Below are 18,070 nucleotides of genomic sequence, written 5' to 3'. Positions count from 1 at the left end.
TCCCTGTGGGTAACAGTTCCACCTATCGTGCGAAGGCAAGAATGTTTTTGAAGTCAAGACTAGGGACGTCATGCCCCTCCCACTCCCCAGTTCATTCTTGCCTTCGTACGAACAAGATTGGAATTTCACGTAGCATTTAGCTAAGTCTATCTCTCTTTAAAACCTTTTTTCCTTTTTTCCGTTTTTTGTGTCTAGCCTACTGAGGATCCCCTCAGAGACCGCGGCTGCGGCTCTCTTCCCCCTTTCCTCAAGGCTATTTAATTTCTTTTATTTCCTTGACTGGGGGCTCCCTCTGAGACCGCGGCTGCGGCTCTCTTTGTTTTGGCAGTTTCAAGCCCCCTCCCCCCCCCGGCTCTGTCGTATCCGTAGCCAGGGGGCTCCCTCAGTGACCGCGGCTGCGGTTCTCTTTTTGATCGCTTTTGATCGCTTGTGAGGGAAGGGGAATCCCCCTCCCTCCCCCCCCGATCGTTACCACGGCTGCGGCTGATCCGATCTCTTGATCGCTTGTGAGGGAAGGGGAATCCACCCTCCTTCCCCCCCCCGATCGTTGCCGCGGCTGCGGCTGATCCGATCTCAGCGGGAGCTTGCAGCTGCGGCTCCTGCTCTTACTCCTTACCGCAGATCGCCCTCGCTACGTGGCTTAAATCCCACTGCGAAGGGCTTTACAGACCGCTATTGCGGCTCTCTCTGCGGCGGCTGCCGTTTTTTGCCTCTACCTGCCCTTCCAGAGTTTTTCCAGAGCCGCTACTGCGGCTTTCGGCGAGTCCGTGCTGGGCAGCCCTTCTCCCAGTTCGCTTCCGACGGCCGCCATTGCTCCTTCTTCCTCAGCCCCCTTTTGATCGTTTTTTTTCCCGCCCGTTTTTCTGGGCGCCATTTTTTGAAATTCAAAATTCCCGCCTTTTTCGTTACCATTTTTTAAGCATCGGATACCTCCCCTGCAGGCTATCTATCTGTATGTTTGTGTATATGTGCTGCTGACAAATTTACACAAGGCTGATTTACACACATTTTTACTGTGGCTGTAATCATAGTGGCTGAATTGTATTATTAAGGCTGGAGCTCCAATCCTAGTGGGCTGGATTGTATTATCAAGGCTGGAGCTTTAATCCTAGTGGCTGGATTACATTATCAAGGCTGGAGTTTTAATCCTAGTGGCTGGATTACATTATCAAGGCTGGAGCTTTAATCCTAGTGGCTGGATTACATTATCAAGGCTGGAGCTTTAATATCAGTGGCTGACTTGTACTAAATCTGATTTACATTACATATCCTGCCCCCTATGGGGCCGTGAACAAGCCAAAAACCCAGCCTACAGCACTAATCTGAGTGTGCCAACTCTAAAACAGCCTATATTATATTAACGTTGATACCTCTGTGCATTCTGCCCCCTCTGTGGCAGTGCATTCGCCATCTGCCAGTGTATCCTACCCCCTCCGTGGTAGTACGCTGTGCCAGTTCGGGTCTTTACATCCTGCCCCCTCCGTGGCAGTGTACTGCACCCAGGTTCATATAAGATGGCAGAACAGCCAGGCATGTCACCATCAACACACATGGTGCCAGATCAGCCAGACATGCCACAATCAGCCAAGCCACAACATACTAACACGTCTAAGACCAGACATGCCAAAGCACTGGCTAAGACAAAACATCTTTCCAGCCATAGTAAACCAAAGCGCCCTCGTTATGTCTCTGTGCCAACAACCACCACAGCACAGACACACATAAGTGATATTTTCCATTCTCCTGCTCCTGCCTCTGACGAGGAAGAGTTTGTTGGCTTTCCCCCTCACGGTTCGCCTAACGAACCTACCTCTGGCTTACCGCCTCAGACATCTGTTCCAATAGCCCACCAGGCACATACATCTCACACATCTGGTCTGCAGCTGTCTCCTGATTTCCTCTCCCAACTCCAAGCCATGCTAGCTTATTTCACACAAATGCAGTCACTACCACAGGTTCCTGCCAGACCCCCACTCAACATGGACCAACGCGCGTTCCATGCTGCTCATCCTTCCTGCTCGCCAGATCCCTTCGATTTAGCCAGAGGCAGATGTACGGACGAAGCCTCGTATGCGGAGGAGTTAACTTTCACTGACCATGTTGAAGGAGACGACTGGAGCGACTATTCAGATCATGAGGAGGATACATCGTATCGCTTGTTCAATACCTCAGATTACCAACCGCTCGCACGTAGGGTACTTCATACCCTTGGTCTCCAGACTGCGCCCTCAACTTCGTCCGCTCCAACTCTCAAAGGGGCCAAGGTCCTCAAATCCCCTGCACCTACTGAACACTACATCCCGGTGCCGGACCCAATTGCCAAATTAGCTTCCGAAGAATGGGCCCACCCGCTCAAAGCTCGACGCTTCAAGAACATGGCTGACAGACTTTACGCCCTAGCCCCAGACTTCGCCACCAAGTTAGATGTCCCTGGCATAGATGAACCGATCGCTCGCCTCGTTTCACGATCTATCTTGCCCAGGGAAGGGGAATCCCACCTAAAAGATACTACTGAACGTCGAATAGACTTCGCCCTCTGCAAGAACCACGAGGCCACTGCCCTAGCCATGCGTGCCTCTGCCTCAGCCTCCATCTTCTCCAGAGCATCTATGATGTGGCTGGATGACCTTCTAGAGGACGATAACCCTGATCCTGTCGCCTTCAAAAGAGCACTATTGAAGTTACGTAAGACAGCAGCCTTTGTGGCCGATGCCACTTTGGATGCCACCCAATTAGGGGCACGAGCCATGACGACTCAAATAGTCGCTCGTCGCACCCTCTGGCTTCGCCACTGGCAAGCTGATTCAGCGGCTAGATTGAACCTGTCCAAGGCTCCTTACTCCGGATCTCTACTCTTCGGTGAGGAAGCTCTAAAGGCAGTTCTGGTTGATCCAAAAGACGCCCACAAACCGGTTCTAGCCACAATCAAGAACATCGACCACAGGCCCCTCAGGCGATTTCCCTCCTTTCGTTCTAACCAGCCCTTTCGAGGAACGCGACCAGGAGGACGAGGCCGCGATTTCAGACCCTATGATTCCAACGCATTCAGGGGCTCCTGGAACCGACGCCCCCAGGGCAGAGGTCAGTACCAAGGGCGCAGGGGCAACTCATCGTCCTCATATAGGGGAGGTCCTCGCCTACACAAGTAGTATTAACGCCCTCCCCATAGGTGGCAGATTACTTAATTTTGGAGATCGATGGCTGCGCCTTACTACGGTCTCCTGGATCAGTGACCTCTTCACTTATGGCTATACCATAGAGTTCTGGGCAACTCCGTCAGACAGATTCCACCCGTCTCCTTGCCCAAGGGCACCAGCCAGGCACAACATCATGCAGACAGCTATACATCACCTCTTGCACATAGCGGCAATAGAGCCAGTTCCCACAACTGAGAGATCGGAAGGGGTGTACTCCCTCCTATTTGCTGTGCCAAAACGAGATTTATCTTGGGGGGCGGTATTGGACCTCAAGTTTGTCAACCGTTTTGTAACATACCGCAGGTTCAAAATGGAATCTCTCCATTCCATTACCGAGAGTCTGCATGAAGGAGACTTCCTGGCTTCTATCGACCTTAAGGAAGCGTATCTCCATGTACCCATTTGCATAGCCCACAGAAAGTTTCTTCGGTTTGCCTTTGGCCACCAACATTTTCAATACAGAGCGATGCCATTTGGCCTCTCCTCTGCTCCAAGAGTATTTTCCAAGGTGCTACTCATCCTAGTGGCTTACCTTCGGACCCAAGGGGTTCATATCTACCCATATTTGGACGATCTGCTTATACGGGCCAAATCTGAAGAGCTGGCTCATCATCATTTAATGATCACCCTCAATGTTTTGCAGACCTACGGCTGGCTGGTCAACTTCGACAAAAGCCATCTCCAACCAACCCAACGCCTACTACATCTTGGGGCAATGTTGGACACCCTGCAGGCAATGGTCTTCCTGTCTCCAGATCGCATCACTGCCATCACAAGCATCGCAAGGTCCCTGATGCAACAAACATCCGCAGACGTCATGCTTCTCGCCAGAGCGCTCGGGATGTTTATCTCCACAATCCACATTGTACCCTGGGCTCGAGCTCACACTCGGCCCCTTCAGTGGACTCTGTTGCCTTTTCAAAAAGACATTGCCAGCTCCAACCATCGCAAAGTTCGTTTGAGCCCCGCTCTGCGCCTCTCCTTCCGCTGGTGGACCAAGGTTCAACACCTCTCCAAGGGCACGTCGTTCAGAGAACCCCGCAGAACCGTCGTGACCACAGACGCCAGCCTCATAGGTTGGGGAGCCCACTGCAACTCCCAGTATGTTCAGGGGGTTTGGCCCAATGCAGAGCGAGCTCGAAGCATCAACTGGCTGGAACTAAAGGCTGTCCACTTGGCTCTATGTCATTTTCAGTCTCTGTTCCCTTTGCATCATGTGCTCATTCGAACAGACAACACGTGTGTAAAATCACATTTGAACAGACAAGGGGGCACCAGGTCTCGTCCTCTGCAGGACTTAGCCTCCCTCATCTTTGTCTGGGCAGAACAACATCTACAATCCCTGAAAGCAGAGCACCTCAAAGGGATTTTGAATGTGACAGCAGACTGGCTCAGCAGACAACAGGTCTTCCCGGGAGAATGGAAACTTCATCCAGCCATTTTCCATCGTCTCCAGTGTCGGTTCGGCGCCCTCTCAGTCGACCTGTTTGCTTCCAGTCACAATTGCCAGCTTCCCAGGTACTTTGCCCGATACCTGGACTCAACAGCAGAAGCAGTGGATGCTCTGACAACACCGTGGCCAGACGGTCTATTGTACGCCTTTCCTCCCATACCATTGTTAGCCAAAACCTTGAGGAAGGCGCGAACCGAAAGGGCACAGCTGGTTCTGATAGCACCATTTTGGCCACGCCGTCCGTGGTTCTCAGATCTTCTGGCAATGTCAATGATGGACCCTTGGACACTTCCAGTAACGCCAGACCTCTTATCCCAGGGTCCAGTACTGCACCAGGACCCTACTTGGCTCAATCTAACAGCGTGGCGTTTGAACGGAGACACTTGAGGTCAGCTGGACTGTCTGACGCTGTGATTGATATTATTTTGGCCTCGAGAAGACCATCTACCACTCGCATTTATCAACATACCTGGGTGGCTTTCTCCAAGTGGTGTCAGTCCCACCACCACGATCCATCCCAGGCCAATGTGCACCAGGTGCTCCAATTTCTCCATAGTGGCTTTATGATGGGACTTCGACCCAACACTCTACGTCGACATGCGTCTACTCTGTCATCCATTCTCTCAGTGTCCTTTCCTGGAGATCATATTTCCTCACATCCGTTCATCAAACGTTTTTTGAGGGGAGTCGCCCTACGCTCTCCGGCTGTTGTCCATCGGTTCCCCTCATGGAGTTTGCCGAAAGTTCTGCAGGCTTTGCAACGCCCTCCGTTTGAACCCATCAGAACTGTGCCCCTACGTATTCTGTCCTTCAAGGTCCTGTTTCTGATTGCAATCACATCTGCCAGACGCGTTTCGGAGTTGGGCGCATTGTCTTCCGCTAGACACCTCTGCGTCTTCCATAAGGACTCTGTTGTGCTGAAGACTGACCCTTCCTTTCGTCCCAAGGTCGATTCAGTTTTTCATTGCAACCAGGACATTGTTTTGCCTTCCTTTTGCCCGAATCCTACCCATCCTCTCGAGAAGGCTTGGCATTCGTTGGATGTCCGGAGGGCTCTCAAGACCTACCTGTCTAGGACCCAAGAGATTCGACGAACAGAGTCTCTGTTTGTATCCTTTCATCCAGGGTCTATGGGGCATAAAGTATCCAATCCTACCTTATCCCATTGGTTAAGGGCATGCATTACCTTAGCATATGAGTCCCTGAAGCTGCCAGTTCCTGCTAGTATAACAGCTCATTCTACTAGGTCAGCTGCCACTTCGGCTGCTTTTGCTACTAATGCTCCTGTTGCCGATATTTGTAGGGCCGCAGTCTGGTCTTCCCCACACTCGTTTATAAGACATTATAAAATTGATCGTTATGCCTCTGCTGATGCTTCTTTTGGCAGACGAGTGTTGCAACAGGTTCTTAATGAGGATTAACATGTGGGTGGTCCCTCCCTATATGGGTTGCTTTGGTACATCCCACAGTGATGGCCCACTTCCTATGGAAAATGTACCATTGGTCTCACCTGAAAGGTGATTTTCATAGGAAGGGGCCATCACGACCCTCCCAGTTGGAGGATGACTAGTGATTTTATCAATGGGTTATATGTTATTGTTTCCATATTATATTTAAATGTAAGAGTGAAGTCAAGACTTTTAGTTCTGTTATGTTATGTAGTTAGGTTAGAGTCATGTTGTTATGCATGTGACTATTATGTTATTTTCCTGGCGGGCCTGTTGGCCTTGTTCTTGTATTTTTAGATATCTCTTTTAGACTCGCTACGAATGAACTGGAGAGTGGGAGGGGCATGACGTCCCTAGTCTTGACTTCAAAAACATTCTTGCCTTCGCACGATAGGTGGAACTGTTACCCACAGTGATGGCCCCTTCCTATGAAAATCACCTTTCAGGTGAGACCGATGGTACATTCTTTTACTAGGAAAAATCCAGTGTCGTGCAAGCAGACTTAAACTTCAAGTCCTTTCCCCTACAGCCATCTGAAGCAGACTAGGGTGGTATGACGGGGAATCTGTTATGCCAACAGCGTCTTTCTACTGGTGGATGAACATGGTTGGATTTCATCCACTGTTTTTATCAGCCTCATAATTGTATATTTGAATCCTTAGCCATGGAGCAAATATTTAGCTAACTATTTGTGCATATATACAGTTTGATAGAGCTTCAGGAATACATTGTTATAGAAGAATGTGAAGAATCTTCTTTAGAACCATCCCAGTGAACTTTTTCCCCTCTAATTTTTAGTAACCCATCTAACTGTCAATCAACATATCAGAGAAGGCTGTTAGTGACTAGGTCTGGACGAAAAATTAAAGGAAGAGGACCAAGGGTATGTTCTTTCTAGTGTCTTGATTCTTTGAATTTTTATGGCTTTTATCCTTTAATACAGTGATCTTGTTCCACAACATCTTTGGAGAGTAATTATTCCTTCTTTATGGATATACTGAAGTGGTTTTGGAGAGAGGCATTTTGGGGATGAATGGGGGAGAGGTTATTATCTTGTTTATAGATGTAGAGTATCTGTCATTACATCTCCCATGATTCCACTAACCCTGAATGCTGCTACAGTTATTCAATGAAAGAGCTACCTATTACAAGCTTTTGTGCTGAGCTCCAATTAGTCATTGCTGTCCTACTCAACAACATTTTAAGAAAAGCATCTCTGGATATATATAGCAGTGTCAGTTTTGACTCTCACATATATCATTTAATGGCTTCTTTTATCTGGAAAAATGGGTCTTGCATTCCTTTGCTCCTGTCTGTACGATTAATTTTCTGAGATTATTGGGACCTATGTGTGTAACATCATAGTTGTTCAAGTCATGCTTAAGATCTATTCCACTGAATTAGTTGAATCTTTTTTATAGGGACAAGTCTAAATTATCTCATAGTTCAAGAGCATCTAAAATTGCATGATTATATTTTTTTAGTGCTTGTTACTTTTAGCTCTTGTTGGAAGCTAATATTAGGAGCCTGATGTAGCCAAAATTTTGCACTTGTAAGTCCCTTGAGTCTTTATGATGACATGACCACTTTATGAAATCCTATTCATGGGAGAAAAATGTCAGTGATAATTTTTTAAATTACAAATTACATGAGTAAAAAGCTATCTCATATGAATATTATATAGAGTTGTACTGCTGGCACATTTTTTTTCTGACATTGTTTTTTCTGTTTTCAAAGCGCTACCGGACACCTTCAAGATCCAGGTCAAGAGATCGCTTTAGACGCAGTGAGACACCACCACATTGGAGACAAGAAATGCAAAGAGCTCAAAGAATGAGAATATCAAGCGGTGAAAGATGGATAAAGGGAGATAAGTAAGTTGTGGTCATAGAATTTGCATTTTTTTCCCAGTTTGGGTATGTACATAATAAGAGCATTTATGAGAATGAAGAATAGTACAATCTTTCAAGTACTATTACAGCTGGTTATTTTTTCAGCATTCATTTTTCCTAGTTTGTAGTCTACCAGAGATATATGCAACAACAATTAAAAATAATGATTATGAAATTTGTAATGTAGGTTCAGCTTTGGTTACTGATTTGGCATTTTTCCCTCTGGTTTTCTGGTTTTCACTTTTTCATTTCACAGTGCATAAACTTTTTTGTTCTTTGTTTTTTTTCCCCAGGGGTGAAGTTAATGAGAACAAGAAGGATGCTGCAAATCAGAAAAGCCCAGGAAGAGGAAAAGAAAGAAAAGTATCTGACCACAGGCAAATTTCTGAGAGCCCAAACAGGAGGGGGGAGAAAGAAAAGAAAGCAAAAGACCACAAATCTGGCAGCAAAGAGAGAGAGACAAGGAGGAATTCTGAGAAGGAGGACAAAGACAAGCATAACAAAGGTAAAGCCAAAAAAAGGGCTAGATCCAAAAGCCAGAGCAAAAGCAAAGAGATGTCAAAAAGTAAAGAAAGGGACTCCAAACACAGCAAACATGAAGAAAAGAAAATGAGATCAGGAAGCAAAGAAAGAGACTGTGAGAAAGAGAAGGACAAAGAAAAACACAATGATTTTCGAGGAAGAGAAAGGAGCAGAAGTAAAGAGAAGAATAAAAGGGGAGGTTCTAAAACTAATGATCAGAATCATACTAAAAGTAAAGATAGGGAAAAACATGCAAAGTCAAAGAGCAGAGACCGTGAACTGTCTAAAAGCAAACACAGCTCAAATAGCAAGACCAGAGAGCGAAGCAAAAGTGGAGAGAGAGGGAAACGAGCCAAGTCCCGAAGTAAAGAACGAGACCGCAGCAGAAGTAAAGATTACTCAAAACACAAAGATAAGGAAGTAAAAAGAAGGGGAAGGTCAAGAAGTAGAGACAGAAAAGGCACACCAGAAAGATCTAAAGGTAAAGAGAACAAGAAGAGGAAGGAGTCGCAGAGCTCTGAGAGGGAGGAAAGTCGAAGTAAAGACAGACATCGGACTCAAGAGCATAGAAGTTCTCACAAAAAGGATGATGCTGAAAAAAGGAAACGTTCAAAAAGCCGTGACAGTAGTAGCTCAGAGACCAATAAATGCAAAAAGTCCTATAGAGATCAGGATAGGAGTCCTGACTCAAAGAAAAGACGAAGTAGCAAGGACAGAGAATTGAAAAGATCATCTTCACACAGGAGTAAGGAGAAGGAAAAGGACAGGTCCCGTTCCTCAAGAGAAAAAGAGGTCAACCAAAAATCTAAGAATCAGGAGAGAGATCGTTCCCGTGGTAAAGATAAAAAATCTGATCATGAATCAAGTGCTGGGACTGATGAAGACAGACATGGATAAGTTTATGAACTTGCTGTTTCCATTCTGCCTCCAGGTTCTAGAGACATGTTGGGGAACATTTTTTTTATGTGGACTTCTGTTTGGTCTTTTGATAATCCACAACCTGGATCATTTGTACTACTAACAGTTTTAATAAACTTGAAATGAAGAAACAAGTTTTATGTGTAATATGGTGTGCTGTGTTTTAATATTTCATAGTTTATGTATCCTACTTCTGAATTATCAGGAGGAAGCATACTGTATTGCATTTACATTTTAATTTCGATGACCCACTACAAACGAACAGGTTGGGCTCAAAATAAATTTGTTTGAACCAGTAGAATTCTGCTTACTCATGTCTCAAAGGGTTGCTGTTGTGATATTAATAACATTATGTTAACGTTACAGAACTATAATAAGTAGACAACCAGAGTATATTAGAGGTGTGGAATGCAGAAGAAGAAGGGATATTAAAGTATTTGAATAATTGAATGAAGGTATCATTTTGCCCAAAATGTTACATTGCTGTTGCCATTAGGAAAAAAAATTAATCACTTTGGTCTTTGGAATGACCATTTATTCTGGATGAAATATTTTCAGTAGAAGCAATTCTGTCAGAAATGCTAATCTTTGTATGCTGCTGGGTAGTCGCTATCTTTAGTGTTTCCTCTAGCAGTGCATTTTGATGCTATGTTACTGTATTTTGTCTCTTATAGATTGCATTTTGCATGCTTTGAAGGGGAAAACATTATTTTAGATGGAAAGTTAGGGTGTGGCTCAGTTTATAAGTAGGAACCCTTGTTTTCTGATTATCTCCAGTAGCCATTTTTTCCTGTTAACAGTAGTTTCCTTGGACCCAGCATTTGTTCTGGACATGGAGTGGAGTACCCCCAGTAGCTTGGATGCATAAGTTTAAAACGTGCGCTGTATGTCTTAACTTTTATTCTGCCTGAAGGAATGAAAGTATTGTGTAATGAAAGCTGTGGTTTTGCTATAGCCTATGCTGCAACTGCTATTCCAGCTTCCGTTTTTCTAGCAGATGTTGAAAAGTGCAACAAAGGGAAGAGAAGAAAGGGCTGAAGTAGCAAGGGATGCAGTAATCAGGTTCAGGCATGTGTCAGAAAAATCTAGGTGTATAGTGATTCATAAAAGATTTAAGGCTGGGTCTCTACCCAGTCATGGGGCAGGACATTAGCTTGAGTAATGAAGGATACATGGGAATACATACATAGCATGTACAAACGTACACAGTGCAGACACATAACATCATTATTAAAAACAAGCAAACAATAAATACATATCTAGTGTAATGAAATTGAGGTGTAAGGAATTAAATTTTATTTGCTTAGTATAGACATACTGTGGATAAATGACAATCATTTCAATTATATTATGTTTATATGCCATGCAACCCATTAGGTTATTCTGTAAGGGTAAAAAGTTCCTATGGAATACATGGCTATATTGTCTGTAGTGTACAGTTCTCTCAATTGCTGCTTGAGTAAACTTAAGGAGAAAAATAGTCTACAGTACTGTGTTCTTCTAGAAATCAAAAATGTTAGGCTATAAAGCATGTACTCATACAAAGTTCCTTTTTGCATTGGCACAAAGTTTTCATAAAGAAAATTATTCACACTGTATTTGTTCCCCCAATTAAATTTAATTTATACCAGGATTGATATGCTTCAGTTAAAGCTGTGCTTGGTAGCATTTTGAAAGGCATTGGGTTTATTTGGTGACCTCAATGGCAGAATACCAATAACTGAAATGATATGAAATCTGACCTTTAGATATAGATATAAATATGAAGCTGACATGTTAAAGCAGAGGTAGGGAACTTATGGCCCTCCAGATGTTGCTGAACTAACTCCTATCATCTCTGGCCATTGACCGTGCTTGTTATGGCTGATGGGAGTTGTAATTCAGCAATAGCTGGAGGGCCAAAGGTTCCCCACACATGTCAAAGGAAATTGGTACCCAAAGTGCATGATGTATATTAAGAGTACTTCTGCCATGTGTCCCAGTCCATATCACTCCACATGATCAAATTATAATAAATCAAAAACAACAAAAGTCTTATGGCACCTTGAAGTAACAAATGTATTATGACATAACATATGGCACAGACCATTTCATCGGATGCATGAAGCATCATGGCATATTGAAGTGCAATCTTAAATATGGTTGCCAGTTAAGAGTTACACATCATGCATCTAATGAAGTAGACTATGGACTTTAGTCCATGTAAGCTTATATAATAAATATGTAAGTTGTTAAGAGGTCATAAGACGCTTTGTTGTTTTTTCTACAACAAACCACCATAGCTGATCTTTGGAAAATTACAGTAAATCAAGTAATGTTATTGGGCATATACAGTTTTGCCCATGTTGTTAAACTCAAATTCATGTCTAGCAAAATTGTTCTGAGATGATTCATGTATCCATACTTACAGAACATACTTATCCATATTATTCTATACAATTTCTTGTAATTGTCAGATTGATACCTATTGGACTTGTTCACCATTTACAAGGCTGAATGTGATGTCTGATCCCAAATTAGATTTTTGATATTCTTTGTGATATTAACACAGGAACTTCTTCTTGGAAGAAATTACTACTATTTTCTGTCAAGATAGGCTAATGGTATCTGCTTGTTCTCTGGCTGCTGTGCAAACTCCCTGACATCTCTCTAGTTTAGTACAGTGCATACAAATGATTTTCTCTGGATGACATCATGTTCTTAGTTTGATCCTGAGGTTCATCTGTAGCTACTCTGGTGCTAAAAGAGAGAGGGGAAAATGTTGTGGGCTAAAGAGCGTGGCAGATGGACACAGTCTTACTGTTCTGTTCCATTTAAACAAAAATACTTATGTCCCTTTAATGTCCTAGACAACTTCTCTGGCCCATATTGCAGCATCAGCAACTGTTTTAGTTGTGCCAACTGGGCCTGAAAAAGTGTCTTAAGTTCTGGCTCCACTGCTGAGAAACCCTATCGCCTAATTCTGTGAGCTGCTTCATTAGAGCACAAATACAACATTCATCTTTTAGGCATCTGATACTGTGTCATCTTGAGTAGGGCCCTGAATCTTGCAATATACCCTTCTTTAGAGTATTGTTGAAATCAAAGTATGTTTTATTAAAGCAGTTAATACAGGGAGAGGAATGTTGTGTGTCATTACAGTTCCATTATAAATTTTAATGAATGTTTATACTTGTTAATAATACATCGAAATCTTTAGGTTGTATTGCAGAACTCTATCATACCGTACTATTTCATTTCTAAATTGTTCCATACTTCTGGAAGAGTGGTTTTAGGAGAGTAGAGATACTATTTTTTGCTTTTTGCATGCACAAATATTTTTGTTTGTTTTTCAGGCAACCCTTTTTTTTGTAATTCCCAAAGCCAGTTTTATGTGGATATTCCAGTGTACTCACTTTGATGTAGATATTTAATTGTATTCATGTTAAATCTGGATCCATGATGAGAAACTAGAATGATATAGGTATGACCTAGCCCCTTTGGCACACCACTCTAACACTCCCTGACAATTGCATGTTGGATGTTTACATAGGGAACTACATTCCTGGAGCTCAGTGCATGCAAACCAATCCATATGAACTGTACACCTCAAAACTGAGGTGCCCAGATTATAAACATCAGTTCTATGCACATTAGGCTTTGCAATGTGCAACATCAGGTGGGGGCTTGGTGGGACATTGCAATCCTGATCCTTCTCTTGCATATATGGACTGAATATCCATGAATACTGGAAAGTTCAGGGGTGATGTGATAATTCAGTATTTGGTTTGTGAATTTCCATTGCCTCAATCCAAAGAAAGTTGATGGTTCTTATTTCCATTGAAATCAGTATGAAAAATTTATGAAATCTCTTGATTTCAACGGAACCTTAATGTGACTCAGGCTGCAATCCTGGGAGTAAATCCCATTAGTGATTTATGTGTAGAATGTATAGGATTGCACTGTAAAATGCTCTGAATTGAGCCCCATGTGTCCCTGTTTCAGTAGTGGAAAGCCTACGCAGGTAAGTCAGTAGGTATGTTTTCATGTGGGCCTGCATAGAGACCACAAAGATTGCATACCTGTACTTCAGTCACAAAACCCATTCTTCCCTATTGCAGGTGCTATTGTTGGCCTGCTATTGCTGTGGTGCTTCCCTGTGATAGCCACTTGGTGGTTCTGTGAAACTGAGCAGGCAAGTGGGAGCCATGTCCCATTGTGCATACTGAGTGTTGGGAATAGGCTTCCAAGCACAACATTTTCACCTCGCCCTAAAATGTTCTGAATGTTGCTCTGTGCAGTTGCAGAACCCATATATGTAACTGCACAGATAACCATTCAAAGAACCCCAGTTACAGGCAAGCAACCTGTTTTCCACTGCTTTAGACATAACGGAAAATGATGGTTAATTAACAGGAAGTTTTTGATCTTGGCACACGCAGAATGGAGGAAAGGGTAGCATGTGGTTGGAATGTGTGGCCAAAATGTTCATGCAAATCTTGGCTCAGTGACCAAGATACATAGTATCCAAACTGGGCCGAAGGGTACCTGATTCGAAGGTGGATTTTTTGCATATAATTAAAAAGGCTGCTGAAAAGTAATTAAGTCCCACAGTTGTATCTCAAAAGAATAATTCCTACTTCCAGCTGAAGTAAGTAGAGTGACAAATTGTCTGTTCAGGTATTATTAAACAGCCTTATAACACCAATCAAGTTGCTATGTCTTCTCCAATCCATTTATTTACACTCCAAAAATCTAAGAGATGACTATCAGAACAGGTGATTGCAGCACTGGATCTTCAGATCTGCCATCTCTCTGTGTCTGTATCTCACAGCATAAAATGTTTGCATTCATCAAAGTCCTAAAGGTACAGAAACATACTAACCTAAAACTTTGCACTAATATATTGCAATAGTTGATAAAAATTACTTTGTTTAAAATTTTGCAACATGCAGAGCATGTTTGTAGCAGAATTTGCGATCATTTTCAGTTAGTGTATATATAGCCCCTTTTTCATATATTCTGTAAAGTTGTATAGAAAAGTAAATATATGTTAAATTTGGTGTGTTCTCTTAAATGTATATTTAAAAATGTGATTTACCTACCGCAGCCTTTGCCGACCTGGTGCCTTCCAAATGTTTTGGGCTACAGTTCCCATCAGCCCCATCCAGCATGGCTGAGCTGCTTGGGGCCGATGGGAGTTGCAAGTCCAAAGCAACTAGAGGGTACCAGGTTAGCACAGAGTAACCTACAGTATCCGAACCATTGTTTAGGTGCACCTAGTCAACACTGGTGACTGGTAACCTTCATAGGAGTACGTAGTTGCTAATCTGTTAAAACTGATGAATTTTCTGGGTAACAACATTGTGTTGCCTGACGAGAGTGTTGAAAACTCATTATTTTGGACATTTTTGTAGTTTGTAATTCTCATCTGGGGAAGGACACATGAAAATGTGAGTGCTTGAATTGAACATGCAACTTGTATATTAAAAGTATTTTGAGAAGCTAAATGCTGTTTTCATCTTTTGTTAAATGACTGTTTCGTTGTTCTCATAATCTGTTAGATACTGTAATTAATATTCTTGAAGGTAAGGCCAGATTCACATATTTGGCCAGATAAGTTTCTATATGTTGTATGGCATCAGTACTGGCTCAAGAGGATGTACAGTTTAACTGTCCTCCCCAGCTTTGATAATGTGCTGGTTTCTATCCATTCCTTTTAAAGGGTTCTGTGACTTCTGTTCTCTTGTTCTCAGATGTAATTACTCACACAATATCAGATGCCTCACAGATTAATTTCCAGGCTGTGGCTTCAATCCAATAGCCACTTACCTGGGGACATCCCCCACTGAACCTGAGGACATCCCCCACTGAACTCATTGGATGAAATCCAGTGTAGCACTAAGGCAATCATTCCATCAGTGCAAGAATTTCTGCTTGCACAACAAAACATTCTCCCCATTTGTGCATCCCTGAACCCGCTGGAGCAAATCTGGGAAGGGTAGAAGGAGGAGGAAAAGCCCTGTTTTACAAGCAGAAATCCTTATGCTGACAGGATGCATTCGAATACTGCCCATTGGGACTTGTTTGTAGACATGCAAAAGATTGATATGATTCTAGATTTGTACTGGCTGTGATGAATTGGAATAGTTGGCTGATATAAAACAGATTTGCCCATGACATAGCTCACCAAGCTAAAAAGAAAAAAGGATTGTGGAAGGGTTTGTTTGTTTGTTTGTTCAAGGAATCCCTAAGCTGTGCACATAGAACAATTTTTTTAAATTATCAGTATACATGAGTTTTTAACATGCCCCAATAGGCTTCCTGAAACAAAGGTTTTTATAGGCATCTATATTAGAAGGTGGCTGTCTAATGACAAATGTTAGGCACTTGAATAGGTTATTTTACAAACTCACTACCTGCAAGGGTATGTGTAATATTTCTGCACTCATTTTTTAGAGGAATGAAATCCAATGTAGCCCTTAAGGCAACTGTTATGTCAGTGCAAGGACAAAGGAATGTTCTCTCCCCCCCCCCGTGCTTCACATAATCTGTTCTAGGGGTTCCCCCAGCCCTCTTGCAGCGGAGGAGGGGAAAGTCCCAAATCCTTGCGCTGAGAGGACTCTGTAGTAGAATACTACAACATTCAGTCTGTAGCACTGTGCTTCCTGAAAGGAACCAGGGACCCATTAGGCACAACACTAGTGTCCTGTCCTGACCATGATCAGAATCCAGTTGTGCACAAGGGGGCTCCTGGGGTGGTGTAGTCGGGTATTGAGTAGGTTTTGCAGGACCTCAGTTACCTCCAGGCCAACAACTTGCTCCAACATGTCTGGACTTCAGCTGAACCCTTATTAGGGACTCTTGAGTTTAACTAAAGGTAAAGGTGTCCCTGCACTTGTAGTGCGAGTTGTTTCCAACTCTTAGGGTGACGTCTTGCGACGTTTACTAGGCAGACTGTATATATGGGGTGGGATTGCCCGTTCCTTCCCCGGCCTTTCTTTACCCCCCAGCATACGCTGGGTACTCATTTTACCAACCACGGATGGATGGAAGGCTGAGTGGACCTTGACCCCTTTTACCGGAGATTCAACTTCCTCCTTCCGTTGGAATCGAACTCTGGCCGCGAGCAGAGCTTTCGGCTGCGCTACTGCTGTTTACCACTCTGCGCCATGGAGTTTAACTACCCTTCCCCTATCTCAGGAGTGGAGAGCCTTAAGGGGAAGACCTGGTCTGCAGAGTACATAAGAGGAACATGCTGGATAAGGCCAGTGACCCATCAAATCCAGCATCTTGTTCTCACATTGGCCAACCAGATGACCATGGGAAGCGTGAAAGCAGAATTCCTCTTCCTCTCTGAATCCCTCTGCTTTCAATTTTGTATTGCCTGCAGTGGTAGGCAGGCACTGGGAAGTGCGAGGGCACTGGTATTCAGGGGTCCTATACCTGGGTGGAATCTGTCTCCAGCGGTCCTAGTTCAGAGTCTGTTGTTCAAGGGGCTCACAACTGGTAGTCTTGGTCTTGGGATATAGATCCAGCTCCTCTGCAGTTTGTGCTGTTTCTTCTGACAGTTAAGGCCCATCTAATCCAGTAATTTTCCAGGATTCCAAAATGCTGGAGAAGTCTCCAATGATGCAAAAGACGCCCCATTTCACAGGTGTGTTCAAGAAGCTGGAAGGGTATGAAAATAATGACAGGAGCAAGGAAGAGCTAGTGTGATAATCTTTGTTTTCTTCCTGGTATTTGTAATTACTATGGTTATCATCACAGGTTCTTCTTTATTAAGCAGCTCATATAACAACGTCCCAAAGAAGACATGACAGGGGAGGCCTAGCACCTAGTATCCTGTGGGTTCATTCAACATCAAAAACATTAATTTTGTTGCAGATTCATGACTTCATTGGCAATAACTAATAGCAGCTGCATCTATTGTTCTTTGTTGTATGCCACCTCGCTTGTTTCAGGTTCCTTCATCCCAAAGGGTATTTTTTTTACTACAGAACGAGGTTTTGAATTCCAGTCTCTAGATATATTTTCTGGGGCATACCCTGTCCCTCAGTTTCAGTAGCAAGATCTTCCATGGGCTTTTCGCTGTTGTTCTGGTTGGAATTGTGATGGAACCTTGAAGCTAAGGTGCTATCTTCAGGCATCATCACCAAAGCTGCAAACAAATACATTCCTGCATATGAGAGGAGTTTCCCAACAGGTAAATACCCCTATCTCACCTGTGAGTGCCCTACTGAGAGGCTGGAACCACCCAAGTTCACTAATACTGAATGCCTTAAATCCTAGTGCTATCTCAGTGTAGTTGGACACTGGAATCCATTTTGCACAAGCAATTTCCTATCCAGTAATTAAAGTTTATTTAGCATATATATCTCCTTTGCTATACTAGACATATGATACGTATGACACTGAATGGGTTAGCTGATCCAAATTAAATTGGCCTTAAGCATTATCTGAAGCACACAATAACAAATCTTGAGGAAGTTAAGCAGCTCTGAGTCTGGTCAGTGCCTGGATAGGGAAGACCATTTGGGAACCATGCATACATCTCACTAGATCTCACTTGAGTAAAGGCAGAAATGTAATAAATAATGTTTTTTCTTTTTTTAAAGTGCCATTTTTGGTAAAGAGGTATCCAATACACTTCCATGGACA

General features: G+C 43.3%; 2 protein-coding genes across 4 annotated transcripts in view; both read left to right on the top strand.

The window, feature by feature from the left end:
* The window catches only part of PPIG (peptidylprolyl isomerase G), a 48,521-nt gene extending 38,957 nt beyond the window's left edge, over positions 1-9,564 (top strand). For all 3 annotated transcript variants that reach the window (XM_061608560.1, XM_061608558.1, XM_061608559.1), the window contains 3 exons: positions 6,897-6,981; positions 7,836-7,972; positions 8,284-9,564. In XM_061608560.1, the coding sequence (XP_061464544.1) occupies positions 6,897-6,981; positions 7,836-7,972; positions 8,284-9,409 (1,348 nt within the window). In that variant the 3' untranslated portion in view covers positions 9,410-9,564. The remainder of the gene's footprint in view (positions 1-6,896; positions 6,982-7,835; positions 7,973-8,283) is intronic.
* Positions 51-6,665, top strand: LOC133376433 (uncharacterized). The gene is made up of 2 exons (XM_061608551.1): positions 51-3,081; positions 3,841-6,665. Exons 1-2 carry the CDS (start codon positions 1,515-1,517, stop codon positions 6,069-6,071), a joined length of 3,798 nt encoding a protein of 1,265 aa, XP_061464535.1. The 5' UTR covers positions 51-1,514; the 3' UTR covers positions 6,072-6,665.
* Positions 9,565-18,070: the final 8,506 nt, after the last annotated feature.

The sequence above is a fragment of the Rhineura floridana genome, chromosome 2 (genome assembly GCF_030035675.1).
Source record: "Rhineura floridana isolate rRhiFlo1 chromosome 2, rRhiFlo1.hap2, whole genome shotgun sequence".
Taxonomy (NCBI): domain Eukaryota; kingdom Metazoa; phylum Chordata; class Lepidosauria; order Squamata; family Rhineuridae; genus Rhineura; species Rhineura floridana.
The sequence above is the reverse complement of the archived record's forward strand: the minus strand, read 5'-3'. Positions and strand labels throughout refer to the sequence as shown.

Excerpts from the sequence above, each read along its gene's own strand:
- LOC133376433 (XM_061608551.1), top strand. The coding sequence starts at position 1,515 with ATGGCAGAACAGCCAGGCATGTCACCATCAACACACATGGTGCCAGAT. Across the intron at positions 3,082-3,840 it reads CCGACGCCCCCAGGGCAGAG|ACCTACGGCTGGCTGGTCAA; the intron begins GTCAGTACCAAG and ends AATGTTTTGCAG.